Raw genomic sequence first — 17,401 nt, 5'->3', positions numbered from 1 at the left:
CTGAGATATGAGCTGATTTTCCACACACACATGACAATCGGGATATAGTGAAGAAATTCAATGTGCATAGTTAAATATAATAGGATTTGTAAAAAAACAATGTGTAATAGGGCATCATTAGCATACAAATACCTCAGAAAAAAAATTAAATGTCTAGTGACTTCAGCAGTTAAGTTTTTGGTCTTGGACAAATCTCAGGCACTCTCTGAGAGCCTGGTGTGATCTGGGCACACACTCGCTCTCCTGGATTAGACTCCTGGGAAGTCCCTGTACTTTGGTGCAAGTCAGTAATTTGACTGATCTTTTCCACAGATCCTTTGACTTCCATTTAAGACTTGAAAAAAGTATTCCATTATTATAGCAGCTATAAATTCTCCTTCTTGTTGGTAAGTAAAAACTATCCTAGGAAGGGATGAAATTGGGGTTACAGTCTAAAGTACTGTCTTTGTTCTTGAGAAAACAATTTTTTTCCCCAAAAAAACCTATGAGAAAAAATTAGAATGCTTAAACTTTTCTGATAACATACTTGAGCAGTTTTTTATTTGAAGCAGAACTTTGTTCATCGGATGCTTTTATAATTGATAACATTTTTTTTGATAAAGTTGCATAAAGTTCAACCAGTCTTGTTACTGGCCTTATAACCTTTAACTACACATCCCTTTCATGTTCCTTCTCTAACAATCCTAACGAGACACTTTTCTTTTTTCTATAACCACCCCAGTGACCAAAAGAATCTTTGAACCATCTTTCTGTCTCTGGCTAGTTGCTTTGCTCCAAGTCGAAAACAAAACTGACGTGTGCCCACATTGAACCTATCTGAGAGGTTTGCTCTAACACACTGTAAAACTTACATTGGGTGAGAAAAGCCAGGCAGCCTGGGTTTCCCTGGCTCTTCTCTCCCCTTACACCTTTGACAATGTTGCCTAGCCCTACACTTCAGTGCTTACACTTACCTCCAGATTTTATACTGAGTCAATTTTTTACTTTAGAGCTCCCTATCTTATTTAGTAACCACTCTTTTACAGAGCAGTCTCTGACATGTTACACCTCTGGATGCATCACCTAATCTTTCACTGAGCTGTTCTCTGTGCATGTGGTATAACTCTGAGTTGGCTGCAGACTTCTTTGATGCCTCTGGAAGCCCTTTGGTGGTAATAATACTAATATTAAAAAGCCAACACGGAGGGTATATTATGCTCCAGACACAATGCTAAGTAATTTACTGGCAAAGTATTTAGAACACTGCTTAGCACACAGTAAGCCATTAATAAAGATTTGTTATTAGTACTATTTATAGTCCTATGAACTTGGTACTATTATCTTCATTTCGCAGATAAGGGAGCTGTGAGTCACAGAGAATTACATAACTTGTACAGGGTCACTAGAGCTCATGAAGTGGCAGAGACAGAACTTGACCCCAGTCTGTTTGACACCAATATCTATCCATGTTCTTAACCATTACAAAACATTTGGCTAAATTCTCCCACACTAATCGATCTGATTTTTGCTATAATACCCTTGTAGTCTTCAGAGCAGTGTAAGTTATACTCAAGACAGGTTTTACTTTGGAATTCTTTCCTCTTTTAAAATTCAACTACCTCATAGATATACAGAATAAGGCACAAGCATGTATCTCCCTGGAGAGTTTCATTTTGAAATTTCAAGGCCATTGAAGTATGTGTCCGTAGGGAGAACAATGAGTTTTTCAAAACTTCTAAGTTGCTAAGGAACTGAATTTTTTTCATCTGTTAATATGGTACTTCAGTTAGCTCCTTTAGTTATATTTTCTTCAGTAGTTCTCAGCCACCAATACCTCATATTTGCTCTCATAGAAAGAACTAGACTATGACAAGGGCTGGGCAATATCAAAAGTTCATGGGTATATTTATACTATAAATAATTAATAATAGTATTAGAGACTCAACCTTGATGGTCTAATGCATCATACTTCTTAAAATTATTTCATTCGATGCTCAGAAATGTTCTGTGATGTAGTGGCCTTTCAGTCACGTTGCCGGATGTTGTCGCCTAGGGTTCTAGAGAGGACTTTCCTCCCCTGCCCATCTCCTTTCTTTTTCCTCTTGCCTCCTAAACTCCTCCTGCCCTCTCCTTCCTTGGCCCTCTGAGGGCTAAGTCTGCTTGAAAGGAAACGAGGACAGCCAGACCCCGGGGCTTGGAGCCCTCTTAACGGCTCCTGGATCCCCAGGGACCAGTCGGGTGACAGTCTCAACCCAAGCAGCTGGGGTGTCATAACCCTTTCCACTTAAATAGCACGGCGCCCCGACCCCATCCCTGGAAGCTGCGTAACCCTGGGCTCCACCCACCCCTCGGGCCGGAACCCGGCACGTTTATCTCCCGCCGGATTCCCACAGGAATGAACGAATGGGCTTAACGGCGACTACGGATGCTAGAGGCGCTTGGCGAGAAAGGTGTCATTGAGAAGAAAGTTGGTTTCTACAGGGACTGCCGTGGGCGGCGCGGTGGCTCACGTGTGCGCTGGGCCCGAGGACGCGCCGGCGGCGGGATTCGAACGCCGAGTGGAGCTGCGCCGCGCGGTCTGGTCGGCGGCCGGCGGCCCAGGTCCGAGTGGGAGGAAGCGGCGCGCACAGCTGGCTTCCGTCGGGCTGAGGCCTCCCTCCCCGCCTGCTCCCCTCTCTCCCGCCTCCCGCCCCAGAAATTATCTCAAGCGTTGCCAGTGCGATTCCAGAGCCCCACTCGGGTGGGTTCTTTTGTTTCTTTGTTTTAATGACAGTTCCCAGCCCTTCGGCGTGTCATGCGCGATTAATTCTCTGGCTCTTTTGAAGGCAACTGGGGTGATATTTCTTCTGCATCATCCTTTTGGGGATAATTGTTTATGACGTGACGTCAGCCGGATTGATTTTTCTCTCCTGAATGAGAGAGAGAGAGAGAGAGGCAGAGAGAGAGCGCGAGGGTCACAGATGTGTGCGGAGGCCACAGATAACTGACATTTGGAATTCCTTCAGGGCAAAGGGAGATAGCAATGGGAGCTTGAAAGTGTGTAGCCAAGACTTCAGGCTGCACGGAATAATTAAGAAGTTTTTCTTAAAAAAAAAAAAAGAAAGAAAAGAAAAAAGAAAAGAAAGTCTCCTCCGCAGCGAGCCGCTTAGGTGCTCGTTTCATGCCAGCGTCCCCGGTTAAGGTGGCAGCGTCTGATAATTAATCTCGGGTACCCAGACGCTGCAATAGGCTTAAGAAGACGAAGAGGAGGGGCGGGGGAAGTGCGTCACCAGGTGGGGAAGGGGCTGTGCATTTGGTGACAAGAGGAGGGGATGGGGGTGGAGGGGAATGGGGACGGGAAATAGGTTCTGTGTGCTCTCCGGGGGTATTGTGTCAGGAGATGCAGGCTGGCTACCATGTGACGCGGTCCAGAGCTGAAGGGATTGGCCGAGGCAGCGCAGGCGGTGCAGCTTGGCCGGCTTGCTGTTCCTCTCCCTTTCTCTCGCAGCATCTTCCTGGGAGCCTGTAGGTGAAGCAGCACCACAAGCATCCATGGCCTATCTTTGGGGTTAACACTTGTCTCCTTTGGCTTCAGCATCGGACAGAGCAGATCTCTCGACAGCAGCAGCAGCGTTGTGAGGACTTAGCTGGGACCTGGAATCGTATCCTCCTGTATTTTTTCAGACTCTTTGGAAATTAAGGAATGCAATTCTGCCACCATGATGGAAGGTAGGATGCTTTCTGCTGTGGTTGACTGGCTTCAGGCAAGGTTTGGGCAGAACAGTGTTGAATTATGTGTACAGTCTGTGTTTGTGGCTGGTCTAGAACCTGGTTGCCAGGATTTGCAAGCAGAAATTCTGCAGTTTGCTTGCAGCGGACCAGGGCTCAGACTAATGGAATCAAACCACAGGGCTTCTTGTTTAGCTCAGAACCTACAGAGCTTGCCTAAAGTGCTTGCAAGGAGCTGAGACAGAGCTAGCAAAGAGCTTGCAAAGCAAAGAAGTTGGGAGAGAAGATAAGGTTTTCTGCTCTGGGTTCCTGGGACTACACTGATTAAACATTTACAACGGAAACTTGTCTTCTGAAATTAACATTAGGAGAGGTCATTGACAGAGTTATGCATGCTGTCATTTTCGGTGAACTGTTTAAAAATTTAAAAAATTCTTGTAAGATATTTTTATCTCGCAATTTACATCATACTGTTGGGGTGAGAGGTGCAACAAATTTAGTCCATAAGCTATAGTTTTATGGGGCTGTCACTGCAACAGAATGAGCAATAGGAGGAAAATATCTGGGACTCTTGGCTTCTGATTAGGGGTCTTATCAGGTTAAAAAAAAAAAAAAAGAATTTTGTGCTTCCTAAATGTGTTCTCCATGCAATGGTTCTTAGCCAAGCATCAAATGATTACTTAACTGATTACCTTTTTGCATTCAATTTTAAGTGTAAGGAGGAACTTTCCCTGGGGAGATATTGTTTAAACTCTATTTTATTCTACTAAATTACCCTTCTAAGCTTGAGATGGTGACAACCAAGAGTGCCTGAGAAAAGCAGCAAGCTGATTAGGAAAGAAGCAGGCAGCCCTACCCTGGCTTTGATTTTCTGTTTTCACACTACAGGATGGTGCAAAACTCCTGGCCTTTCCTAAGATGACAGGCAGAAATTTGTCCCCAGCCTGGATTTCACAATGCGGAATCGAGTGCATAATGGGTCTCAAATCAGCCATGAAAATGGCAGAGAGGCCACCTCTTAAGCCAAGGTCTGTCTTACAGATTTTAAACATTCCTTAGAAATTTACCAAAATGGAATAAGAGGAGAATGGTTGCAAAAAACAGAAGCGTTGCCTGTACTTATTTGGCAGAAATGAATTCTTTTTGCTTTCTCTGTCATCATGTCAAACATTGTTAATGTGATTTGGGGAGTGAAGAATTCTACAGTCATGGCCCACAGATTTTAGAAAATAGCCTGAAAAGAGAGATTGGGTATCATTTTGCTGTGGAGACTGGTCTTGTTTGCAAAGGGCTCTCAAGCTAGTTTTTTAAATATAGGCCTAAATAAAGTGAGATTACTAATGCTCTAAGATTAAATCATTTTCATTAATTCAAAATGAAATCCAAAATGGATTTAACCTTTGAGTAACAAGGCAAAACAAACAAGAAAGAGCATTACTGATGAACTTTTCAATTAGAAGCTCACGTGGATTACCCTCTTCAGAAAAAATTTGTGTCTATAGAGGTACTAGGTTTCTCCAGCTAAATTTCACGTAGCATTTCTTGAGAATAAATCTGCACATGTTCTGATTAGATTTTAATCTTACACGGGGAAGTGGAAGAGCTTTCCTTTTACTTCTTGCCTTATAAACTATGGACTTAAAGTATCTTTGAAGGAAGTAATATATTTTGATGCTTATTAATGATTCTCTTGGTAATATTGTCTATTGTGCCACCACAGAATGTCAGTTCGAAGCCCTGTGATAAGCTTATCTGAGTTGCCTACACTGAAATGAGAACTGTAACAAAGACATGTGTTGGAGCTGAATTAACACTATTGCTCTGCGTTGACCAAATTTATCTAATGAAGGATGCTATCTGAGCACTGTTATGAATTAGAGGTGACACTAGGGGTGCGGTGGCCATCCATCAGATCCTTGCAAAAGAAATTGGATAGGTGTTTCCAGTGGCTTAAACATTTAAATGAAACTAATAATTTTTATCTACCTATAGCTCCTACTTAAATACTATTCAAGACTTATTATCTTCACGGTTCAGGGACTTTAGAAAGGCTGGTGGGAACCTTAATCAGGAATCAGTTTGCCTATCAATGGCCTTCCAACTTAGTTGCCAGTCTCTTTGGCAATATATGCATATTTCTGATACTGCATCTCAGAATTTCACCTCTGAATTGCTCTTACTCTGAAAGTGTGTTATAGCAGTTGTCATTCCCACTTAACTCTTCCCTAGAGGAAGCTAGGCTTCCATCTATCATGATAGCCTTGGAAAGATAAGAAAGCCCCTAAAAAGCACCCTGAAATTCTGTCATGGCAGCCGTCTGCCAAAACGTCAGTGGGCTCTGAGAATGTGTCACCAAACATCCAGATAGGTAACATGCTGTCTTCTCAATTAGTTCATATGCCACACACACACACACACACAAACACAGAGTTGCACATGCATATGTCATCCACACATATACAGTATTTTAGAAAGGGAGAGAACCCACATTTGCATTTGTGTGTGTGTATATTTCTATATTTACTGAAGTGTTTTAGTCCAGTGCTCAGGAAAAGCATGGCCATGGCAACTTTTCAAAGCTACTTCTCTACTTTGTGTAAAACAAGAGTAAACAAATATTCATCAGAACGGCTTATGGTTTAATTTTGTGTTCTCATTTTGATGGAACAGGGTATAAGCTCCATTCATTCAATGCCTATTGGAAATTCTGGCCATAGAAGAGAACTGTTACTACCTCCCCAGTGATTCAAGTATCACAGAAGGCAGTGAAGTACTTCTGCAGGGACCTCAAGCACGTTATCGGTAGTTTGTGGCTCCATGACTCCTTTCAAATATTTTTCTTTTAAAAAGTATATTTTAAGGGACTCGATTTGTTGATTCCTGCATTCTTTATTTTTTGGCAGTGGTTAGTATTGGGTCTTTCCTAAAGAATGCCCTGTGATGTGGAGCCTTATGTAGTATGACTGTGAAGGGAAAGAGGATGAGCAGAGGGAATTATTTGCTAAAGGGCATAGATGTTGGCCAAGCTTACAGTGCAGTCTGTGTGATTAGGGCAACTATTCAGGGAGTCTGTTGTTTTTCATATATTATTATTATTAAAGTTTGAAAATGACCTTTTAGCTACTTTTTTTTAAGATAAGTGAAACTAAGTCAGGGTTTCCAGGGACATTTATTAATTTGTAAGGCAGTCTGGGAAATTTTCCCTTGTGTGGAGGAACTGGACTGGAAGTGCTCGTGTTTTCAGTTCCCTATTCAGGCTCTTAGGTGTTTTACTGGAAAGAAAAGTTTAGGGGCGGCCAGTAGTTTCATCCTATAAATAATTTTTGAAGTTAACAAGCATATTTTAAGGGTTTAATTGCAATGTGCAGAGTAATTTAATTAATTTTATTATTTTTACTATTCACAATAACCTGCAAGTAAATGTATTCTGCACTGAGTGCTTCTGCAGTACTTTTTCTAAATTGTAAAAATAAAAACTAATACATTGAGGCAGAAAAATGGGAGGATGGATTTCGGACCCAAGTTCATTTAACAAGAAAGCTCCTATTTTTGATCCTTCATAACGTTTTAAATATGAACTTTTTCTTTTTACTTTGTATCAAGGTGGATATACTAACCTGATTGAAAGCTAGGCCTTAAGTTTCTTTGGTTGCATCTGTCTCTCTTTTAAATGTGAGTACTCACAGAATCATACCTCTCAATTCCTTGTTAATACCTTTTACCTCCAAAATCAATATTTAGAAAAATTTAAACAATTCTAGATTAACTGATCTTCTGTTGTGGCAGTGAACCTTGTAACAGTAAAGGCTTTTCTTTCCCCTATCTAGAAATGAAGTTTATTTGTTTGGAAATTTCTTTGCTGTAATCAAAAAGGAACGAAGCATTTTGAAGCTGGAACTGTTCATTTTCTAGTTAGCTAAGAAGTTTTAAAGGGAATGCTTCTCACTCTTCTACCAGTTCCCTTCCCAGAAATGGTGATGATATTTTGGAAAATCTTAAGCATGCCTATGAGATTATAATATATATTCCATCCCTTATGTAATTTCTCTCCTTCCTAAGGGGCTCAGGGCTGGAAACAGCCTCCTGTTATGTATAAATTCCCATCCAATTCCCAAGGCCAACTTTAAATCTCTAAAAAGAACATGTAGTCTTTTTTAAAAAAATTAACTTAGATAAACCATGCTAGAAGACTGTGGATAATTCTTTCTGTTGGATTTGGCACATACACTATCCATGTTTCAAATAAACAAGTTGCAGGAAGTCAGCAACTCAATTTTTATGTTCCTGGGTTTGTTTGGGATCTGGTCACTTGAAACAAGTTTTCCTGTAGAAATGATGATATAAATGATGGTTGCATTCATTCAGTAATCCATCAAAGGCTGTTAACCTGTTATCTACCTGAAACTAAATATTTGCCATGAAATGTATAAAGAACATGACAGTTACTATAGTAGTTAGCCAAAAGAGAACAATGGCATTAAATGTATTTTCAGTTTCTAATGTTGCTGCTTGAGGGGAAGAAGGTTTACTTAGAGGACAATGAGGAGATGGAGAGAAATTTTGAAGGGTTTTTTTTTTTTTAAGTATTTTTAGAAGTTTTAGAGACTCAACACTGGATTTTTCAATTATGTTCAATTTTACGTCCATACTTGTGGCTTACCTATTTGCAATTCAATTTTATCATATCTAATGCTGTTTAATTGTGACCACTTTATGGAAACTCACAAATGGAATTAAGAAAGAGAGAAAGATAATTGTAAAGGAGTTGAAAAAGTTAAGGGATTATAATGGATGTGAGCTCACACGTCTACAAAAGTCTCTGAGGAGAAATTAACTGGAGAAGAGATCATAGGTAGAAGGGAATTAGGGAGCATGCTAAGTGCAGGATTCCTTTGAGGAGAAAGTAGGGTGTGGGGCAGAGGTATTGGATCTAATGGGTTTGTGCACTGACTACCTAATATTTCTATGGGCTTAGGATGGCTTGCTCACCAGCGGAAGAGCTTTGGGGAAGGAGGTGTAGACTTGGGGAGGAACGAATCTCCATTCTTGGAACATGTATGCCATTTAATTGTACCTACAGGGTGTTAGAAAGATATTCAGTATCTCTATTTAATATTTTCTATCATGTTGCTTCCTTATTTAAAAAAACTTCAATACCTTCTCATTTCTCTTAAAATCTAGAGCATACAGGAGCTGGCACGCTCTGGCCTTCTGTGCTTCTTCAAGCTCATCTCACGTGGCACTTAACACCGACAGCCTTGCTGCCTGTCTCAGAGTGTCTAGAATGAATACTTTCCTGTCTCAGGGCTTTTGCCCCGCCTAGAACACTCTTTTGCCAGCTCATGGAGTAAACTGATTCTCTTGTGATCCCAGCAATACTGCCACCTCATCAGGAGGCCTTTCCTACCATCCTTGTCATCCCAAGCTCCCAGACACACACCCTGGGCCCTGAGTCCATCTCAGTGTCCTCTCTCTCCTAAGAGCTGTATTTATTATTCATGGTTGTTTAATGGTGTATCGGCTAAATCTCTCACTCAGAGGTAAGCTCCCTGAGGGCAGGAATCTGGTCTGTCATCTCCCCTCTGTATCCTTAGCTCTTAATGCAGAGTGGATGCTTAGATGTTTGTTTATTGACTAAGTGAGTAAAACCTGATGTAAATGACTCTGATGACTTCATAGTTTACATTATAAGGTATTATTTGGGGCATTATGGTGGATATAAGAAAAATAAATTGCTCAAATTTATGTTCTTGCTGGAGAAACAAAATCTATAAACATGAGATAACTAGGGAAAAGATATGTGTTATGGAGTACTAATTGTAAGATACAGATAATACCTTTTGAGAAGCAAAAGAAAAGAAATAGTCCATTTGAAAATATGTACTCGAGCTTAAATTATTTTGGTGATTAGCTCCAAGGAAATGATTTCATACTGGAAAAAGACAAGTTATAGCAGAGCTATTCAAAGACATTCCCAGAGGCATTGTTGTCAATATCCTGTACATATTTTTTTTTCTCTTCCTTCTGCTTTCCTTGTATTTCTGCCTTCCTTTCTCCATTTTTCTCATTCTTCCATTCCTCCTTTTCATTCCAGGGCTCTCTTTCCTTTTCTCTGGTTTATGACCAGATCTGAAAATAATAGATTATAGAGCTAGAAAGTTTGACTTGGAATTTGGGAAAGTGTTTTTAAATAAATTAATGTATGTAAACTAGTGTACTATTGTACAATGTATTTGTGCATGCAGTGGCAATGTGTTGGTATGTGAGGTTTTTCAGATGCCAAATTATTCTTGATTGGAGAATCTATGAATCTTAGAAACTCAATATGTTCTCTGAATTTGTGCAGACTGGATTTTTTGGGGTGAAAGAGCATGGACTCAGAAGTCAGACTTAGGTTTGAGACTAAGTGTTGTAACTTCTTGGCTACGTGTCTTGAGAGGATTACTTTACCTTCCCGGGGTTCTGTTTCCTTGCAAACAAAATACGAGCATTGATCTGTCATCCCTCTAGAACTTCCAGCTCTAAGAGTCTCTGGCATTTGCTGAATGATTTGGATTCCACATATTCACTCCCTCCAAGGTTTAAATTCTAATGATTGACTCCTCTTCATCCTACCTCAGAACATACCTTTGCTGACACAAAAAACGATTCAAATATATTACTATCTGCTTTTATTGGTTTATTCTTCCTCTGCTGTCCTTTTGCACTTATGCTACAAGTTTGTCTTGCATCTTTGCTGTGCTAGAAGACAAAAGTGCATCTATGCAACCCTCTTATGTAGCTTTTAGCATAGAACTATTTATGTGTCCATTAAAAATTGTATATTGAATGAATACTAGGTGTTAGGCATGGTTCTAGGTGCTAGAGGCTCAATAGTGAATAAAACAGATTCCTGCCTGCACGGAGCTTCCTGTTTGGTGCAAGAGAGACATGAAAAAAATAAAATAAAATGCAGAGTACATTGGATGGGGGTAAGGGCTTTGGAGAAGAGACGAGTGGAGAAAGGGGATAGAGGAAGTAGTGGAAGGATCGGGGCAGATGGGGTTGCAGTTATTGAATAGGGTGTTGATGGAAAGCCTTGCTGAGAAGACATTTGAGCAAAGACTTGAGGGAGTGAAGGGAGTGAGCAGCCAAGTAATTACCTGGAGGAGCAGTCTAAAGGAGCAGGGGGAAGAGCCAGTGAAAGGCTCAGAATGTGGGTGGAACAGCAAGGAGGCCCGTGGGTCTGGAGCAAAGGTCGGGGGAATGTTCAAGAGAGGTACTCAGAGAGGTAAGAGCAAATAGACACCTATGAGCCCCTTTCTCTCTTTTTTAAAAAATTTATCTATTTTACTTATTTACTTTTGGCTGCTTTGGTTCTTTGTTGCTGTGCATGGCTTTCTCTAGTTGTGGCGAGCGGGGGCTACTCTTCGTTGTGGTGCGCAGGCTTCTCATTGAGGTGGCTTCTCTTGTTGCGGAGCACAGACTCTAGGCTTGTGGGCTTCAGTAGTTGTGGCTCGCAGGCTCTAGAGAGCAGGCTCAGTAGTTGTGGCGCACGGGCTTAGGTGCTCCGCGGCATGTGGGATCTTCCCGGACCAGGGATCGAACCCGTGTGCCGTGCATTGGCAGGCGGATTCTTAACCACTGCGCAACCAGGGAAGCCCCCTTTCTTTTTTTTTTCTTTTTTTTGGTTGAAATATAGTTGACTTACAATATCATATTAGTTTCTGGTGTACAACGTGGTGATTCAATATTTTTATAGATTACTCACCGTACAAAGTTATTGTAATATTATTGACTATATTCCCTGTGTTGTACATTACATTCCTATTATTTATATTGTATAATTGGTAGTTTGTACCTTCACCTATATCACCAATACCCCCACAACCCTTCCCTCTGGCAACCACTATCTGTGAGTCTGTTTTCTGTTTTCTTATATTTGGTTATTAGTTTTGTTTTTTAGATTCCACATATAAGTGAAAACAAACAGTATTTGTCTTTCTCTGTCTGACTTATTCCACTTAGCACAGTACCCTCCAAGTCCATCCATGTTGTTGCAAATGGCAAGATTTCATCCTCTTTTATGGCTGAGTAATATTCCATTGCATGCGTGCGTGTGTGTGTGTGTACACATATATATATATATATGTGTACACACACACACATATATATATACATACATATATAAACATATTATCATGTCTTCTTTATCCATTCATCTGCTGAGGGACACTTAGGTTGCTTCCATATCTTTGACTATTGTAAATAATGCTGTGACGAACATTGGGATGCATGTATCTTTTGGAATTAGTGTTTTTGTTTTCTTCAGACAAATACCCAGGAGTGGAATCGCTGGATCCTTTCCAATGGTAGGAAAGCCAGTTTCCTTTTGCAGAAGTCACTCTACATGGGCCTGTGTTATCCATGTGTCAAGCAACAGGTGGGCATTCAGAAGCCTGGTATTCTGATCCTAGTTCTGTGACTGTCTTTTGATGGTTCCTCTCAGACCCATTCTTCCCCTGTATTTCAGGAAGTGGATGCATATCATGCTCTTGCCTGGGCTTATGGTTTCAAGCCCAAAGTTAGAGCTGAGAGTTCAGCTACAATTCTAGTCTCGAACATTTCCACACAAAAGATAGAGCTTCATGATAAGGTGATATCAGAATCAGAATTCACAATCAATTCACATCAATTCACAAATATTTTGACTATGTATCAGAGGCTTTTATTTTTATTTGGTTCATATACATTTCTATTATGTACCAGGGCTAGTATTTTAGGATTTTTTTAAAAGGCCCAGAGTGACCGATGTCTCATATCTTTACAAACAGTATAAGGAAGATGTTACCTAACATGTTATCTAACATGTCCTATCTAGCTTAGGACATTGTCCTAAAGTTATGTGGCACTTGAACATACTTCAAAGTTTCCAAAATGTTTCATTCATTTAACAGGTATATCTGGAACTTTTTCCTTAGTCTCATGTGCAATTCTAGGCCCAGTGAATATGATAGCAAAAAGGGGCAGCTGTAGTTGCCATCCTCAGAAACTCAGAGTCTAGTATATATTATCACATACTCTGTACATATTTTATTCTACACTATCTCTGTGTGGTAGGAATAGGCATTACTATCTTCATTTCAAACAGGAGGCAACCAGGGGTCAGTGATGTTAAGTGACTTGTTCAAGGTGACCACCTTACCAAAAGGCAGAGCCAGCATCTATTAGCCAAACTTGAATCCTAGTCAAGTGTTCTTTGTTTGTTTAATGCTGTGATTGGAACATCCTGCTCAAATCTGAAATTGTTTGGCCTGGGTCTCTGGCTGACAAGCCAACAGCAGATTGTCTAAATTTGACACGGTATTTCAAGAGCCTTCTTCAAAACTAAGCAAGTTAATTTTATCATCAGGTCATGAGCCTTTAGAACAGCCACCATCCTGAAGAAGGCTACCTAATGCAGGAGTGTTTTAGCCCAATGGGCTCCTTTCAATGACACTGACTGGTTCCTCGAATTTTATGACGGGAAAGGACATGTGATATCACTAAGCCAGTGGACTCTAAACTTTCACAGCTTACATTCTACAAAACACTTTATCAGAAAGCCTGGCTCCCACTATGAACAAAAGCCCTTTCTCTCTGAGAAGGACAGCTCGGTGTTCACTGACATTCCGTGAAAGCCTTGACCATTATCATAAAAGCGTGATGGTGTGTGCTACCCTGGAAGATTAACCAATCTAGTGCAACCTCATTTTGCATTGAGGAAACCAAAACCAAATGAAACAACCTTCCCAAGGATTTTTATTCTTTCTGTAAGAGGGCAAGTCAAAGTTTATTTTAGTAATGATTCCAAAAATGTGAATAGACAAAGACTTGGAACCTGTGGTGTCTTTCACGTTCAAAGGTGCTGGGGCTGATTGGGTGACTGCCCAAAGACACACAAATGAATGTGTCCCCAGGGCCGTCGCTCTACTGAGTGCGCATACAATGGGGCCATTTATAGCTGCCTCCTGGGCTGCCATGGCTCCTGCATCTGCTTTTGGTGAGTCAGGGCCATGTGGAGGGAAGGACCAGGACCTGAAGAGGCTGTACCTCCTGAGTAGCTATGTGACCTTGAGTAAGTTCTGGATCTGCTTTGGCCTCACCCTCCCCATTTGTAAGGTAGCAATAATGCTGGTTCCCTCCCTCAGAGTCATTGTGAAAATCAAATGAGGTCATCAATATGAAAACATCTGAAAGGGTGTGATGCAAATGCCAGTTACTTTCTCAGATGGCTCTCTCTCAGCTTGTTTGTTACATGTGGGTCTGTTAGCATTTGGTGGCTAGGCAATACTGCTTGCTATTTTGCTTTTCAAGTAGATGACTGCTGCCATCTCTTTTGCAGAGAAGGCTTATAGATTTCCCTCTTCTCTTCATACTGTTAGTTACTAGCATATTCTATCATCCTCTATTCTCAGTGTCCGTGTGCTATGCTGCCCCTTTCTTGAACATGGCAGACATCACTAATCAATCATAGTCATCTTCCTGTCCGGCCTCAGCACCTATCTCAACATCACATTCCAGGCCACCTCTGCCAGTTGATTGAAGTTGGCACATGAGATGATATCACTTTTCTCTCCCTACCACGGGCAGTTTCCGTAAGTTGAAATACAATGCATAAAACTAGAATACTGGTGGTCTAGCTGTGCACCCAGCCTTTACAAATGCCCTTAGTGAGTCACTGAAAAATAACATGTGAAAAATTGCTCACAGCCCTGGTTATGGTAGTAATAATAGGAAGTGGTCTGTAAGCCTTGTAACAGGTAGGACCCTACTCCTGTGCTGTTGACCTTAACCATCAAGTTTCTCTTAGCCTCCTTGTGCCCCGAATTCGAAGAACTGTGTCTACCAAGTAACCAAGCCAGAGTCCTTGTTGGGATTTGTTCCTGACTCCTCCTTCCTGCCTGCCTTGTGTCAGTAGGTCCTCAAGAGCTGTTGATTATCCTTCCTGAAGAGCTTCTGACTCTGTTCTCTCTCTTTCATCCCCTGCTATCACACCTGACAAGGCATTGCTGCCTCCATCTTCCAATCCATCCTCCTCACAGCCATCAAAGAGATCCCTTTCCTCAGCTGCCTTTGATTGTTCCTCATGCTTCTAAGATGAGGTCCAAATGCATTCGTGTGCTGTGCAACACTTTCACACATGGGCCATGTTATGCCCTCATGTCTCACTGCCCCTGCCAAACAGAAGTGCCTTGCCTTCTCTTTCCCTTGTATATACTGTCCCTCCCCTTCTCTGTGTGGTAACGGTCTGTTCTGATCATTCAAGGTCAAACAAAAGCAACCCCTTCAAGGAAGCCTTCCTACAGTCTCCCAGGTTGATGGTGAGGTGCTCCCTTCCTTGTGCTTAATTCTCAATTCCCACTCTCCAAGGCCAAGTAGCAGAAGGTTTAAGAGCCCTGGCTTTGGAGTCAGACTGACCTAGGTTAAACCTCATGTGTGTGACCTTGAGAAGCTAGTGAACCTGTTTTCTCATCTGGAAAATGAGAGTGATAATAACAGTATCTTTCTCATGGGTAATTTAATCACATAAAGTTCTTGAGGATTAAATCAGAAAGTACACTTTTGCACTCAGAGTTCTCTGGAGATACAGAACCAATAGGTGTGAGAGAGAGAGAAAGAGAGAGAGAGAGGGAGAGAGAGAGAGATTTTTAAGGAAATGGGTCACTTGATTGTGAGGACTGGCAAGTCCAAAGTCCACAGAACAGACTGGCAGGCTAGAAACTTAGGTGGGGCTGATGTTGCAGTCTTGAGGCAAAATGTTAAGCTCTCAATAAATATTAGCTGCTATTTTTTGTTCTTACACCTACTTTGTTTGTGTCTCCCCCAAAGACCCAAGGACTCGGCTAGAGCCAGAACCATGTCTTACTCATTTTTGTATTATCACTGTGTGGCCTGTATAAGTGCTAAGTAAATATCAAGTGAATGAATGAATCCTGTCGAGGGATAACAGACTCTTTGGAGGATATTCAAGCCACCCAGTCTATGGCTATCATGAGAATTAAATGAATTAATATACATAAAACATTTAGAAGAATATTTGCTCCATAGGAAAGACTTACTCAATTTACTCTGTTGGGCACATAGAAGGTTCCAGCATGGTTTCTGGATGCCAGGCAGTACCCCGGGGGACTGTGTTCTCTCTGCTCTCCCCAAAGCACCCGTCTGCTGTGTAGGCTCACTCAGGCCAAAAGCCACACTCTGGTTCCAGGAGCATGCAGTTAATCTAGTATCTCACACATTCCTCCTGACTCTTTTAATTGTGTTCCTCTCATTTTAAGGAAGACTAGGTTTCATTGTAGAAAACTTAAAAGATACAAAGAAGATGTGAAGAAGCAATTGAAATCACCAGTAATCTCATTGTTATATCAATAAAATAACCAAACACAGTTACAACTTGTTGAGTGTAGAATATGGGTTTTGGGAATGGACAATCTGAAACTCTTTAAACCTCAGCAATCTTATCAGTAAAGTGAGTTGACATAACACCTACCACAAGACGGTGGGGAAATAAAATAAGATAATGTACAGACTGCACTTGGAACTTACCTGGCGCATTAAGTAAGCACGGAATACATACTAGCTCTTAATAGCTTTATGTTCAAAATATATATTTATGTCAAAGAACCCAATTTTATCATTATAAATATGTTCATATTTACACATATTTGTGTGTATATTCATACATATGACTTTTCCAGTTTACATTAGATTGTAACCACTATCCTAAGCAGCCTGTATATTTGTTAAGCACAGGGGAACTGGAGATAAACTTCCCAGACTCAAATCCTGATCTCTCTACCTTTGCCAACTATGCTAGCTTAGGCAAGTTATTTAACCCCTCTGTGCCTCAGTTCCTTCTTCTATATGAAATAATCCCCAATGAAAAGGTTACTATAAGGATTAAATGAGTTTAATATAGTTATTATTATTTTATTCTAATATATGTCATATATAATATACTTAAAAAACATTTGGTACAGAGTAAATGCTCCATCAAGAAATGTTAGCTGTCGATGGGATGTAGCAAAAGCAGTTCTAAGAGGGAAGTTTATAGCAATACAATCCTACCTTAAGAAACAAGAAAGATCTCAAATAAACAACCTAACCTTACACCTAAAGCAATTAGAGAAAGAAGAACAAAAAACCCCCAAAATCAGCAGAAAAAAAGATATCATCAAGCTCAGATCAGAAATAAATGAAAAAGAAATGAAGGAAACGATAGCAAAGATCAGTAAAACTAAAAGCTGCTTCTTTGAGAAGATAAACAAAATTGATAAACCATTAGCCAGACTCATCAAGAAAAAAAGGGAGAAGACTCAAATCAATAGAATGAGAAATGAAAACAGGGGAGTAATAACTGACATGGCAGAAATACAAAGGATCATGAGAGATTACTACAAGCAACTATATGCCAATAAAATGGACAACCTGGAAGAAATAGACAAATTCTTAGAAATGCACAACCTTCCGAGACTGAACCAGGAAGAAATAGAAAATATGAACAGACCAATCACAAGCACGGAAATTGAAACTGTGATTAAAACTCTTCCAACAAACAAAACCCCAGGACCAGATGGCTTCACAGGTGAATTCTATCAAACATTTAGAGAAGAGCTAACAGCTATCCTTCTCAAACTCTTCCAAAATACAGCAGAGGGAAGAACACTCCCAAACCCATTCTTTGAGGCCACCA

At 40.7% G+C, this 17,401-nt stretch overlaps 1 protein-coding gene across 26 annotated transcripts in view; it reads left to right on the top strand.

The window, feature by feature from the left end:
* The first annotated feature begins 2,698 nt into the window (after positions 1 to 2,698).
* Positions 2,699 to 17,401, top strand: part of SGIP1 (SH3GL interacting endocytic adaptor 1) — a 214,722-nt gene continuing 200,019 nt past the window's right edge. For 24 of the 26 annotated variants that reach the window (XM_060304576.1, XM_060304570.1, XM_060304567.1 and 21 more), the window contains exon 1: positions 3,320 to 3,687. In XM_060304576.1, the coding sequence (XP_060160559.1) occupies positions 3,678 to 3,687 (10 nt within the window). In that variant the 5' untranslated portion in view covers positions 3,320 to 3,677. Of the gene's footprint in view, positions 2,720 to 2,909; positions 3,252 to 3,319; positions 3,688 to 17,401 lie in introns of those variants that run through there. The other 2 variants (XM_060304507.2, XM_060304506.1) reach the window with 2 other exon arrangements.

This window comes from Globicephala melas, chromosome 1 (assembly GCF_963455315.2).
Source record: "Globicephala melas chromosome 1, mGloMel1.2, whole genome shotgun sequence".
Classification (NCBI taxonomy): domain Eukaryota; kingdom Metazoa; phylum Chordata; class Mammalia; order Artiodactyla; family Delphinidae; genus Globicephala; species Globicephala melas.
Note: the sequence above shows the minus strand (reverse complement) of the source record. Positions and strands in the feature narration are given on the sequence as shown.